Genomic DNA, 13,377 nt, shown 5'->3' with positions numbered 1-13,377 from the left:
TGATGATGGCTCCGGTGGTCTAGATTTGAAAAAAATGTATGGAGTTGGGATTTGGTCATGTTTTAGGTTCACTGTACATGGAAGAATGAAAGATAAACTGTAGGTTTTAGGAAGCACTCCTTTGGGGGAAGGTATTTGGGGGTGTATTGCCAGTATTGAGCTTTCTTTGCAAACAAGTTGTTATGTGATGTCTCACTGTTCCTTATGAGGGAGACCTGATGGACTGAAAAAAAGTTTTGGAGATAGGACTGAAAAGTGACGATAATCATAGCTTGTATTATGATTATGATTATTATTATCATCATCATCATTATCATTATTATTTGCAGGTTTGGGGATGGAACCCAGGGGCATTTGACCTCCGAGATACACCCCCTGCCCTATTTTTTATTTTATTTTATTATTCTTTATTTTGAAACCAGGTCTCACTGAGTTGCAGACGGCCTCACTAAGTAGCTGAGGCTGTCCGCGAACCGTGATCTTCCGGTCTCAGCCTCCTGAATGCTGGGATTATAAGTGTGCGTGACCACACCCAGCCATAGCTTGTATTAATTAATGATAATGGCCTTTACTTGGATCAGGTATGGCTTAAAGCATTTTTAATTAATCATTTAACCCTTACAGCAGTTCTGAGATTGACACTATTCCTGCTTTCCAGAGGAGAAAGCTAAGCCACGGAGATTCAAGGTCCTTCATGTATCACACAGCCAGTGGGTGGCAGAATGTCTCATAAGTCTGAGCAGCCTGACTCTAGAGTCTGTACTTTCACTGTATCAGACTGCCCCTTTGAAACACTTGTTGACAGCAGTGTCTAAATCCTTTACATAAGGTAGTAGGTTAGCAAAACAACCAGGTTAGGAAGTATCCCCATTTCACAGATTTTTAACATAGAGACACTAACTACATAGAGTCCAGATACCTCTGGAGTCCCAGTCATATTTTTAGCCACCTTGCTTTATGAAGTGTTTTGGCAAATCTTGCCTTTCTCACTTGATTTCCCCAAGTTAACCTCTCAACTCTGGTTTCTTCATCTACAAAGCAAAGGGTAATACTTATGCTATAGGGCTGTACTAAGGACTCAGTGATAAAAGTGTGTGGGAAGCTCATGATATTACTGAGTGTTGAACATCTGTTGGCACTGCTGGTATATGTATTGGTGTGTTTGTTCATATTTGTTCAGTGAGACTGACTTTTTGGTACTGTCTAATAAGAAATCCGTTGTCATCTGACCACTTAACTTAAATGATTCTTAAACAGGCAGTGGAACTCAGACTTACCTATGAAGCATTAAAATATATACTTAAGCTGGGCATGGTGGCACATGCCTATAATCCTAGTACTTGGGAGGCTGAGATAGGAGGATTGTGGTTTGCAGCCAGCCTCAGCTACTTAGGCCCTCCGCAACTTAGTAAGACCTTATTTCAAAATAAGAATTAAAAAATAGAGCTGAGGTGTAGCTTGGAGGTCGAATGCCTCTGCGTTCCATCCCCAGTGCCACAAAATACATACATACATACTTACATACATACATACATACATACATACATACATACATTAATAAATAATAAATACTTGGTGAATTCTGTATATGTATTTGGTCTCTCTGTGGCCCCTTTCCCTGCTACTCTTTCTGGCTCATCATTCAGTGATATGAGCTAAATCTGGAAAACAGTGGCTTACATTTATTTCTTAGGCCTACAACCCCCGAGGTGTATTCATTAGTTCTGGGACATAATAAGCATGTGTATTTAACAGCATTATATATGATTATGATTCTTATTAGAGAACCACAGACTGAATGCAAATATACTGTGCAGTTTAATGTCTCTAAGAAATTTCTTTGTACCAAATCCTTAAGCCAAATGAAAATAATCTGGGGGGTTCTTAGAAACATTGGAGCTGTACTGTGGTAAAATAACTAGAAAATAATATATAACTTAGAACCTAAGATTATAGGAGTATGTGATTGGTTATTTGTGGCTTTTTAATGTCAGAAGCTGACTACTGATATGATTATCTTCTACATAGCGATCATTTTTTTCTATTTCTTAAACACAGCTATGAAGGTAAGTAAAAATATTTTTGAGATTCAAATTGTGAATATTCTTGCTTGTGTGCAATACTTCAGCTGGATGTGAACAGTAATGAAATATAATTCAAAGGCTTCGAAAGTCTTATAAACTTATTATAGTATTTAAAACAGTTGTTTGGATGGGCCATACAAGAAACAGGATGGAAAAAGATACCTAATATAATTCATCAAGTTTGAGAAACTCAATTCTTACCCATCTTCCTTCCAGCCCTTCTTTCCAAGTCCAGCCCCTGGGTCTGGATTGCTTGACTATCCTACTATATTACTACCATCTAGTCCTTTCTGACTCCCAAATTCTTTTACTTGCTGGTATGTTAACCATTTATTCACTCACCAGGTATTTATGGAGGCACTATTATGTTCTAGGAACATAAGTGAGCAAAGCAGCAAATTTTTTAGTGTGAAATTTCTAGATAATGTAACATTGGATTCTAAAGATAACCAGTACCCTTGTAACCATCCTGCCAAGTATTCTATTTTATTAAAATTGAGTTGGATGTGATGGTGCATGCATCCAATACTTCGGAAGCTAAGACAAGACGTTCTCAGATTTGATACCAACCTCAGCAATTTAGTGAGACTGTTTCAGAATGAAAAATAAAAAGGGCCAGGGGTGTAATGTAGGGGTAGAATGTCCCTGGGTTCAATCCCCAGTACCAAAAGAAACTTGAGGGACCACATGTAATTATAATATATTTATCATTTTTCTGAGACTGTTTCATGTCATTTTGAAAGTGACTAACACTTTGTAACAGATCTATTTCTCTTTTATTCTAGATATAAACCACAATACTTCAGGATCTCATTATGAAAATTCCCAGCAAGGGTCTGTGTCTTGTACAAGTGATTCCAGCACAGACTCTAAGAATGCTGTTGTGAGCGACTTGTTGGAGAAAGCAGGATGGCCCTCAGCCACTGGCAGTGATCCAGAATCGGCTTCAGAATGTGTGGACGCTGACTCTGCCTCCACTGCTGAACCAGAGAGAAACATCACTATCATGGCTTCAGGGAGCACAGGCGGTGAAAAAGATAGCCTTCGGAGCAGCACTGGACTTGCTGCCCAAAATAAGTTTGTGGTTGGTAGCAGCAGCAGCAGCAGCAGCAGCAGCAGCAGCAGCAGCAGCAACAGCAGCAGCAGCAGCAGCAGCAGCAGCAGCAATAATGTGGGCCATGGAAGTAGTACCGGACCATGGGGTTTTCCCCATGGAGCCATAATAAGCACATGTCAGGTCTCTGTGGATGCTCCTGAAAGCAAATCAGAAAGTAGCAACAATAGAATGAATGCTTGGGGCACTGTAAGTTCTTCATCAAATGGAGGGTTAAATCCAAGCACTTTGAATTCAGCTAGCAACCATGGTGCCTGGCCAGTATTAGAGAACAGTGGACTTGCCCTAAAAGGGCCTGTAGGGAGTGGTAGCTCTGGCATCAATATTCAGTGCAGCACCATAGGCCAGATGCCTAACAGTCAGAGTATTAACTCTAAAGTGAGTGGTTCTTCTACCCATGGTACCTGGGGAAGCCTTCAGGATACTTGTGAATCTGAAGTAAGTGGTACACAGAAGGTTTCATTCAGTGGTCAACCTCAGAATATTACCACTGAAATGACTGGACCAAATAACACTACTAACTTTATGACCTCTAGTTTACCAAACTCCGGTTCAGTACAGAATAGTGAACTGCCTGGTGGTAACACAGGGGCCTGGCGTGTGAGCACAATGAATCATCCTCAAATACAGGCTCCATCAGTTTTGAATGGCACTTCCCTGTCTCATCTGAGCAATGGAGAGTCCAAAAGTGGGGGCTCTTATGGTACTACATGGGGTGCCTATGGTTCTAACTACTCTGGAGACAAATGTTCAGGCCCCAACGGCCAAGCTAATGGTGACACTGTGAATGCAACTCTAATGCAGCCTGGCATCAATGGGCCAATGGGCACTAACTTTCAAGTGAACACAAATAAAGGCGGAGGTGTGTGGGAGTCTGGGGTAGCAAATTCCCAGAGTACGTCTTGGGGAAGTGGAAATGGTGCAAATTCTGGAGGAAGTCGAAGAGGATGGGGAACCCCTGCACAAAACACTGGCGCTAACATACCCAGCGTTGAGTGGAGCAAGCTGCCTAGCAATCAGCATTCCAGTGACAGTGCAAACGGCAATGGCAAGAAGTTTACAAATGGATGGAAATCTACTGAGGAGGAGGATCAGGGTTCTGCCACATCTCAGACAAGTGAGCAGAGCAGCGTGTGGGCCAAAACAGGAGGTGCAGTGGAGAGCGACGGTAGTACAGAAAGCACTGGACGCCTTGAGGAAAAGGTTGTGGGGGAGAGCCAGAGTAGAGATAGAAGGAAAGTGGATCAGCACACTTTACTCCAAAGCATCGTGAACAGAACTGACCTAGACCCGCGCGTCCTCTCCAACTCCGGTTGGGGACAGACTCCTATTAAGCAGAACACTGCCTGGGACACTGAAACATCACCAAGAGGGGAAAGAAAGACTGACAATGGGACAGAGGCCTGGGGAAGCTCTGCAACACAGACTTTTAACTCAGGGGCATGTATAGATAAGACTAGCCCTAATAGTAATGATACCTCATCTGTATCGGGGTGGGGTGATCCCAAACCTACTCTGAGGTGGGGAGATTCCAAAGGCTCAAACTGCCAGGGGGGGTGGGAAGATGATTCTGCTGCTACAGGAATGATCAAGAGCAATCAGTGGGGGAATTGCAAAGAAGAGAAGTCTGCATGGAATGATTCGCAAAAGAACAAACAGGGGTGGGGTGATGGACAAAAATCAAACCAAGGTTGGTCTGTTTCTGCCAGTGACAGCTGGGGAGAAACTTCCAGGAGTAACCATTGGGGTGAAACTAACAAGAAATCCAGCTCAGGAGGTAGTGACAGCGACAGGTCTGTTTCTGGTTGGAATGAACTTAGTAAAACTAGTTCTTTTACTTGGGGAAATAACATAAATCCAAATAATTCATCAGGATGGGATGAATCTTCTAAACCTAATCCTTCCCAGGGATGGGGAGAGCCTCCAAAGTCTAATCAGTCTCTAGGTTGGGGAGATTCATCAAAGCCAGTCAGTTCTCCAGACTGGAACAAGCAACAAGACATTGTTGGGTCTTGGGGAATCCCACCAGCTACAGGCAAACCTCCTGGCTCAGGCTGGTTGGGGGGACCTATGCCAGCCCCAACAAAAGAAGAAGAACCCACAGGCTGGGAGGAGCCATCCCCAGAATCTATACGACGCAAGATGGAGATTGATGATGGAACTTCAGCTTGGGGTGATCCAAGCAAATACAACTACAAGAATGTGAACATGTGGAACAAAAACGTCCCAGACGGCAGCAGCCGTTCAGACCAGCAAGCACAGGTGCATCCCCTACTGCCGTCTGCAAGCGCCACCCCCAGCAAAGAGGCGAGCGGCGGCTCAGGTAAGTTGCCCGTGTGATGTCCTGTCTGACCATGCTTTGCGGCATTCTGCAGACAAACTTCTTATGTCAACTTCTTATGATGACAAGACTTGTTTAGCAAAGTGCTTGGGTATGCACACAAAGGCCTTCTTGCTATAATCTAGAAAAGCCTAAATAAAATTGTAGGGCTGATGCTTATCTAGGCAGTGGAGTTCCACCTTGGCAATGTTGTTTCTTGAGTCCTGGGTGCTCCATTCTCTATGAGGAGTGCAACAAAGGGCAGAATTGGAGAAGCAAATGGAAAAAAGGCATGTGGAAGTGCCATATGCACTTCTTCCAGTTGTTCTAAGTCAGGCCTGAATTTTTATTTGACTAGAATACCCCAGAGATAAAATGAGTATTGCCTTTGAAGTTTGTAGAGTTTTTTTGTTTGTTTGGTGTTTTTTTTTTTTTTTTTTTTAATTATCACAGTCTGGGGCCTGGAGCAAGCTAGGCAAGTGTACCACTGAGTCACATTCCCTAGCTGACTTTTTTAAGTAGGTATGAACTCCAAGTCCACTTAGAGTGTGTATGTGTGTGTGTTTAAAAACATTGGATAACTGTTTAATTGGGTATAAAAATAGGAATGTTTTCATGAACTAAACTTGCAGCATCTAATTTTATTTTAGTTCAATTCTAACTTACTGTGTTTAGGTTTCATTTTTAGAAGAAACAGTTATGTATCTAAGGTGAAGCATCTTGTTTGGGTTCTGTTAAACAAAATTTGTGGCTTTCATTTTGGACAACTTTAGCCTAAGTATTATCTAGCTTTTATAAAAGTAGGATGTTTATGTGCTTTGGTTCACTAGATTTGGTTCAGAATGACTTTTCTTAGGAATTAAACTTGTCTTCTAAGGAAGATGGTTTGCCACAATTAAGGTTATTTAAAAGAATCTGCTCTAGGCCCAGAGTACAATTTCAAAGTAGGAATTAAAAAAAAAGAAACTGGGCGTGGTGGCACATGCTTATAATCCCGCACTTAGGAGGCAGAGACAGGAGGATTGCACAGGTTCGAAGCCAGCCTCAGCTACTTAGTGAGGCTCTCAGCAACTTAGACCCTGTTTTCAAATAAAATATAAAATAGGTCTGGGAGTATAGTCCGGAGGTAGAAAGCCTCTGGGTTCTACCCCCAGGAAAGAAAAGAAAAGAAAAGAAAAGAAAGAAGGAAAGAAAGAAAGGAAGGAAGGAAGGAAGGAAGGAAGGAAGGAAGGAAGGAAGGAAGGAAGGGAAGAAAGACCATGCATTTAGACTATATTAATGGGAAATGGTTTGTTTTCTTTGCATAAAACAAACGTCCCCTTTTTTGGCCACCACAGCATCATCATCCAGTATGTAAACAGGAAGCTCTTCGTATTTGGCTCCCTAATCATTCTTTTTGGTGGTACTGGGGGTGGAACCCAGCGGCTTTCTACCTCCGGGCTATACTCCCAGACCTATTTTATATTTTATTTGGAAACAGGGTCTCACTAAGTAGCCGAGGGTGGCTTTGAACCTATGCGATCCTCCTGTCTCAGCCTCCCAAGCACAGGGATTACAAGCGTGCGCCACCACGCCCGGCTCTAATCATTCTTTATCGTTCCTTACTCTGCTGTTCCTTCTTACCTCCTGTGCTGATGACTTCTTTTCCCACACTTTCTAAAGGCTGGGGTGAACCCTGGGGGGAGCCTTCTACTCCAGCCACGACTGTGGACAATGGCACTTCAGCCTGGGGTAAACCCATAGACAGCGGTCCCAGCTGGGGGGAACCCATTGCGGTGGCATCCAGCACATCCACGTGGGGCTCCAGCTCTGTGGGTCCACAAGCGTTGAGCAAATCGGGTAAGTTATCCATGGGCAATCCCTGGTAGCTATTTTGTTGCAGTGCTTATAACTCGGACTAGTCAAATAATTGGATACTGCTTCTAAATATTGATAGTGTATCCATACAATATGGCATACTGGATAATAAGTACTTGACTCTCTGAGTTTGTAACATGATTTGTTCTTTTCTTTTTTCTGAATTTTCTTGGTTTTTCTCAAACTGTAATTATTAGTGATTTGCATATTTTTCACCAAATCTAAATTATACTTGACTAGATTGTGCAATCTAGGCATGATCTTGCAGCTTTCATGCCATCCACCTGAGAGATTGAAAGAGCATAACATGGGACACATATTCAAACTGTCAGATGTCTCCCAGAAAATTGTCATGATTGAGAAGGCACCCTGAGATTTAAGTTAATGTCACTGCCCCATGCATGGTGTTGTGTGCCTTGTAGGGGTCCAAAGACCACATGTGGAGATAGGTTGCGTTCTGATTTCCAGCACCCTGTGGCCATTCTTCTTGAAAATACACAGTGAATTTGATCTTTTCATATTTCAGCTTTCCGCTCTGGTGTGTGTCATCATGCAAATTATTTAGTGGGCACCAACAAGAGTGCCACTATTTTTTCATGTTTAGGAACACACTACTGTGTATAGGCCTGTGAGAAGATTTGTTGACCTTTTTAATAAAATAAGTTTTTTTTTTAAATGGAACTTTTAGCTCAGTTATAAAACATATATTCCTGTTCAGATTTGGAAAGAGAAATGAAAGTGTGTTGTGTTTTGTTTTGTTTTGTGTTCTTTCTCTCTACTATTTAGTGTATACTCCAGAAAGAATTTTTATTAAAACCTGTTTCTCTGTGTCATAAATCTGCGATCAGGGCCAAAATCTATGCAAGATGGCTGGTGTGGTGATGACATGCCACTGCCCGGAAACCGCCCCACTGGCTGGGAAGAGGAAGAGGATGTAGAGATCGGGATGTGGAATAGTAACTCATCTCAAGAGCTTAACTCATCTCTAAATTGGCCACCATATACCAAGAAAATGTCATCGAAGGTAAACATTTCAAGGGAAAGGCCCTCCAAGCTTTCAATTCCAAAGGTAGCTTACCCACAGAAAATTAAGCTTCTGCCTGCCCATCTGTGGCAGTCAGTACAGTCCAGGCAGTCCCCAAATTAGGTGTAGCCTCTTGTATGGGCAGCCACCTAGAAAAACATAAGACACAGGAACTTCCTTTCTCCCCACTGCTACAGCTTGGGATTTCTCTCCTCCTCTGCCTCCACCAGTGCTGCTGGGCAACCCTCACCCCAGGGTAGTGCCTGCCATGGTGAGGACGAAGAGAAGGCAAATCTCCATGTGGATTCTTCCACCCCACTGCCCTTCATCTCCATCTCTCCCCCTCACCTGCAGTGCCCACCTTCCCCTTTACCCAGAGTTGCATTCCAACATCCTCATCCCAAAAGGTCCTGTGACAAAACTCCCCAGGAGTGGGCTGAATTTGATCTCGGTTTATATGTGGACAGATGGAGCTCCTAAACCTGGCTTTACATCAGAATCATAGGGAATTTGTCTAAAGTATGGCTTCCAGTGCTCTGGGTCTTCTGAAGTTTTAAGAATTGGAACAAGCTTCCTGCCCCCAGGACAAACCCCTTAAGTGTCTCTGATGTAAAGTATGGTTTAGGAACCACTGATTTAGGGCACTGGTTCTTAACAGGTGGTATTGGGGGCTGATGTCACATTCTCCTGGGGACATCTTTCAGAATATGTGCCCAGTCTCCCAAGCTCTTCTAAGATGTCCTCCCCACCCTTTGAGAATGATTACCTTTTGAGGGACCTTAGAAGTCACATACCAATGGGTAGTTGGACTAGCTGACTGCCAAGGTCCCTGCCTTTTAATCCTGGGATTCTAAGTCTAGGACCTGCCATTTTCACTTTATAATTTTTTCATTTGGCTGAATTTGCCGATTGCCTCACCACATAGCTTATGAAGTGCCTTTACATGTTCTACATACATCATTTGATCCTCATAACTGTCTAACATAGGGTACTGATGAGGAATTTGAGACTAGAAAAGGTGGTGACTTGCCCAAATTTGCATAACTAGTAAGCAGCAGAGCAAGGACTTAAGTTTAGGTCTTCCAATTCCAAACCCTGTGTTCTTCCCACTGGACCATGCTGTTTTGTGACTTTGTCTTTCCTTACAGGGTCTGAGTGGCAAAAAAAGGAGAAGGGAAAGGGTGTGTAGCCTTTTTACTCTTTCTCCTTTGTTTCTACTAGTAAAAATCTTTAGAAAGCAACTGCAAACATTTATTTAGCTTCTGCTGTGTGCCAGGTACTGTGCTTGGTGCTGGGGATTCAAATAGCACTTAAGATACAAGCTGCACTTTCGAAGAGCTCAGAGTCTCATGGGGCATTAGGAGAGCTTCGTAAGAGTGCCAGCTGGAATTTGGAAGATGCTTGGGGTGGGATATGTTAAGGAAAATAGCAGCCTGACATAACTAAAATGTGGAATGTCTACAGAGAAGTGATGAGATCTGGCTCTGCAGTTAGGATAAGGACAGATTGTTAGAGTATTTTGGTGTCATGCCAAAGAATTTGAACTTTATTCTAGATAAAATATGGAGCCAGTGAAATTGAATGGAAGGCAACATCAGTGGATTTTCAAACTTACTGTTTTTTAAAAGAGAGCTAGCCAATTATAGAATGAAACATAAATTGAAACAGGAGATACCAGATGTAGGGATATCAGGCAGCTGCTTCTGCATTAACTCAAGTTAGAAAGGAGAGTTTGAATTGGGAAACAAGAATGAATGTGTAGTCCAAGGGACTCATTGGCGAGACATTTCAGAATAGAGGGGCAGAAGAACTTTGTGGCTTAGTTAGACGTGGGAGTGAAAGAGAAAAAGGAATCAAAGACGACTTCAGAAACCTTGGAGAGGGTTGGGTGCTTGCTTCAGAAACCTGCATTAGGGGGCAAATTATGAAGCTATGTTCTGTTTCACAGTCAGAAGGAACAGGTAGTAGCAATAAGAAAGGGAAATTAAGGCAAGAGACTGAAAATGGCCTGTCATCTTCACATAAAGGAGAGATCTAGGTCTCTATGACTTCCAGCCTCCCTGTCTATCAGACCACTGCCGATCATGGCCTTCATACTCTCAACTCAGGTCTGAATGTAGTTTCTATACCGGCCATTCCCCCCAACAGTCCCAGAAAGCCAACAGTAAGCGGGAGGAATCCCAGCTTCCTGCTGCTAGGGATACTGGGTTCTTGGCAACACAGATTGAAGTCTTTAAATACTATTTCATGTGGAAACACATGGTATTTTCTCAGTTCAGTGCACATAGCATAATTAAATTATGGGTTAAATTGGTTTCTTTGGACTAACTTGAAATCCTGCTCACTATTTTTACTTTGGTATGAGAATGCCAAAAATCCAGATTTTAACAAATCTTACAGAATACCGTCCATATGTGAGTTGGGGACTGCCCAGTGGCAGTTCTCTATTCAGAGGCCCTTTTCCCTTTTTGTGGGGCCTCACGGCCCTTTGCTCTGTCTCTTCCTTCTGACTGCTTGCCTTTAGGGATTTCTCTGTACATTACAGCTATACCAGAGGACTGGAGCAAAGGAAGTTGAAAGTCAAATGAGTTGATTTGTAATTGTTAACAACTCTAATAAGAGTTGTTTGAAGGAGAAATTATTGGCTAAAAATGAGAGTTGGGAATTGTCTTAAAGTTTTATTAGTCCATCACTATACCCAGATAAATAGAGATGGCCATGGCATCTTTTCTACTTTTATTTCACAAAGGGAATGATGAAAGGTGGAAACAAACAAGAAGAAGCGTGGATAAATCCATTTGTTAAACAGTTTTCAAATATCGGTTTTTCGGTAAGTGTGTTTTCTTAGTTAACCCCCTTTCCTTTTAATGGTGGTCCATAATTTATACCAGTTTCTTTGTTTTGTTTTGCTTTTTTTTTCCTTAAAGGTCACTTTTCATCTTCAAGTCCTTTAAATATGATTGGAATGAGAGGTTTTTTTTTAAAGGCCATCAAGCCTTAATTTTTATAGTTTTTAGCTAGGAACTTTGGTCACATACCTCATCAAAATTTTTTCATATTAAAGCCGGGCGTGGTGGTGCACGCTTGTAATACCAGTACTTGAGAGGCAGAGACAAGAAGATTGTGCAACTACTTAGTGAGGCTCTCAGCAATTTAGTGAGATCCTGTTTTCAAATAAAAATAATAGAATGTAGTGTGGAGGTAGAAAGCCCCTTGGTTCCATCACCAGTATCACAAAAAAAAAAAAATTATATTAAAATACAATGAAAAATAGAGCCAGGCATGGGTGGTACGTGCTTGTAATCTCAGTATTTGGGAGACTGAGGCAGGAGGATCACAGGTCGCAGCCAGCCTCAGCAACTTGTGATGCCCTCCACAATTTAGTAAGACCCTGTTTCAAGATAAATAAAATATGGCTGGGGCTGTAGTTGGGAGGTAGAATGCCCTGGGTTTGAGCCCCAGTTCTGCACACACACACACACACACACACACACACACACACACACACAAAGTAAATAAATAAAAGAAAAATAAAGCTTCATGATCCACTTGAATTTCACAGATAATGGTTCTTTGTTTTTATATTTTCATTAGTATATGAAGGTTTGTTAACATGTTGCTTTCTTTTCAGAGAGACTCACCAGAAGAAAGTGTACAGAGCAATAAAATGGATCTTTCTGGAGGTGAGAAAAAATTAAATCACTCGAGTTTATATTTATTACCGGTAAGGATACTTATGACCTGGTCTTACCTTAAAGACCCCTGACCCAGGCCAGGAGGCCTGGGCTCCTAATTGCATTATTGGTTTGCTTGCCTATGTATCTTTTTTGGGGGATTGAACCCAGGGGTTTTCTACTTTTGAGCTACACTCCCAGCCCTATATTTTTATTCTTATAGAAACAGGGTTTAACTTAAGTTGTGGAGGGCCTTGCTAAATTACTGTGGCTGGTTGCAGCCTTCCAAGAACAGGGATTACAAGCATGTGCCACCACACCCAGCTCTACCGCTGAGCTATATAACCCCCAGCTCTATGTTTGTTTGTGTTTTGAGGGTCTGGAGGTGGAACTAAGGGGCATTCGACCTCCAAGTTACACCCCCTGCCCTATTTTTTATTCTGTACTTTTAAACAGGGTCTCACTAAATTGCGGAGGACCTCAATAAGTAGCTGAGGCTGTCCAGGAACCATGATCCTCTGGTCTCAGCCTCCCGAATGCTGAGATTTTAAGCGTGCACCACCACACCCATCTTAGTTTAATTTTGAAACAGGGTCTCACTAGGCTAATGAGAGTCTCACTCTTTGCTGAGGCTGTCCTCTTAACTACGATCCTCCTGTATCAGCCTCCCAAGTACTGAGATTATAGGCATGTGCCACCACACTCAACTTCTCCTGTGTATTGTAAAAGTATTGTGGTCAGATGAGTTGATGTCCCTTTAAATTGCAAATCTAAGAATGTGGATACTCATCTGATTATCTTAAAATCTTGTCAGGAATATGTAACCCACATTGAGATGGTTTTATTTTCTGAATCAAAACCATGTCTGTAAAAACCATATATGATAGAAACACCTCAAGCCCCTGGGTTCAATCCCCAGCACTGCACCAACAAAAAGAGATGTTTGTGTTGAAACATGATTTTCAGCTTGCTTGCCGGGACAGATGGTAGTGCTGTTGCATTAATCTGAGTCTAATCAAGAGGGAGAAATGGTATAGTAATTTGAGAAAGGAGAGCTTAAAGAATTATTAACTCTTAACAGGGAATTGGCTAGTAAAAGGTAAAGGGAAGCCGGGCATGGTGATACACACTTGTCATCCCAGCACTTGGGAGGCTGAGACAGGAGGATCGCATGTTTTCAAACAGCCTCAGATACTTAGTGATGCCCTCCCTGCAACTTAGTGAGACTCTTGTTTTTTCTCCTCCTCCTCTTCCTCCTCTTTTTCAGTACTGGGGGTGGAACCCAGGGATATTCTACCTCCAAG

At 42.3% G+C, this 13,377-nt stretch overlaps 1 protein-coding gene across 1 annotated transcript in view; it reads left to right on the top strand.

Moving 5' to 3' along the window:
* Positions 1-13,377, top strand: part of TNRC6A (trinucleotide repeat containing adaptor 6A) — a gene marked incomplete at both ends in the record, with an annotated part of 168,240 nt that overhangs the window by 134,637 nt on the left and 20,226 nt on the right. The window contains 7 exons of the mRNA XM_080703922.1: positions 2,870-3,189; positions 3,232-5,521; positions 7,181-7,357; positions 8,224-8,399; positions 9,548-9,580; positions 11,149-11,229; positions 12,031-12,082. Coding sequence (XP_080560048.1) covers positions 2,870-3,189; positions 3,232-5,521; positions 7,181-7,357; positions 8,224-8,399; positions 9,548-9,580; positions 11,149-11,229; positions 12,031-12,082 — 3,129 coding nt within the window. The remainder of the gene's footprint in view (positions 1-2,869; positions 3,190-3,231; positions 5,522-7,180; positions 7,358-8,223; positions 8,400-9,547; positions 9,581-11,148; positions 11,230-12,030; positions 12,083-13,377) is intronic.

Source organism: Muscardinus avellanarius (genome assembly GCF_963383645.1).
Source record: "Muscardinus avellanarius genome assembly, chromosome: 10".
Taxonomy (NCBI): domain Eukaryota; kingdom Metazoa; phylum Chordata; class Mammalia; order Rodentia; family Gliridae; genus Muscardinus; species Muscardinus avellanarius.
Note: the sequence above shows the minus strand (reverse complement) of the source record. Positions and strands in the feature narration are given on the sequence as shown.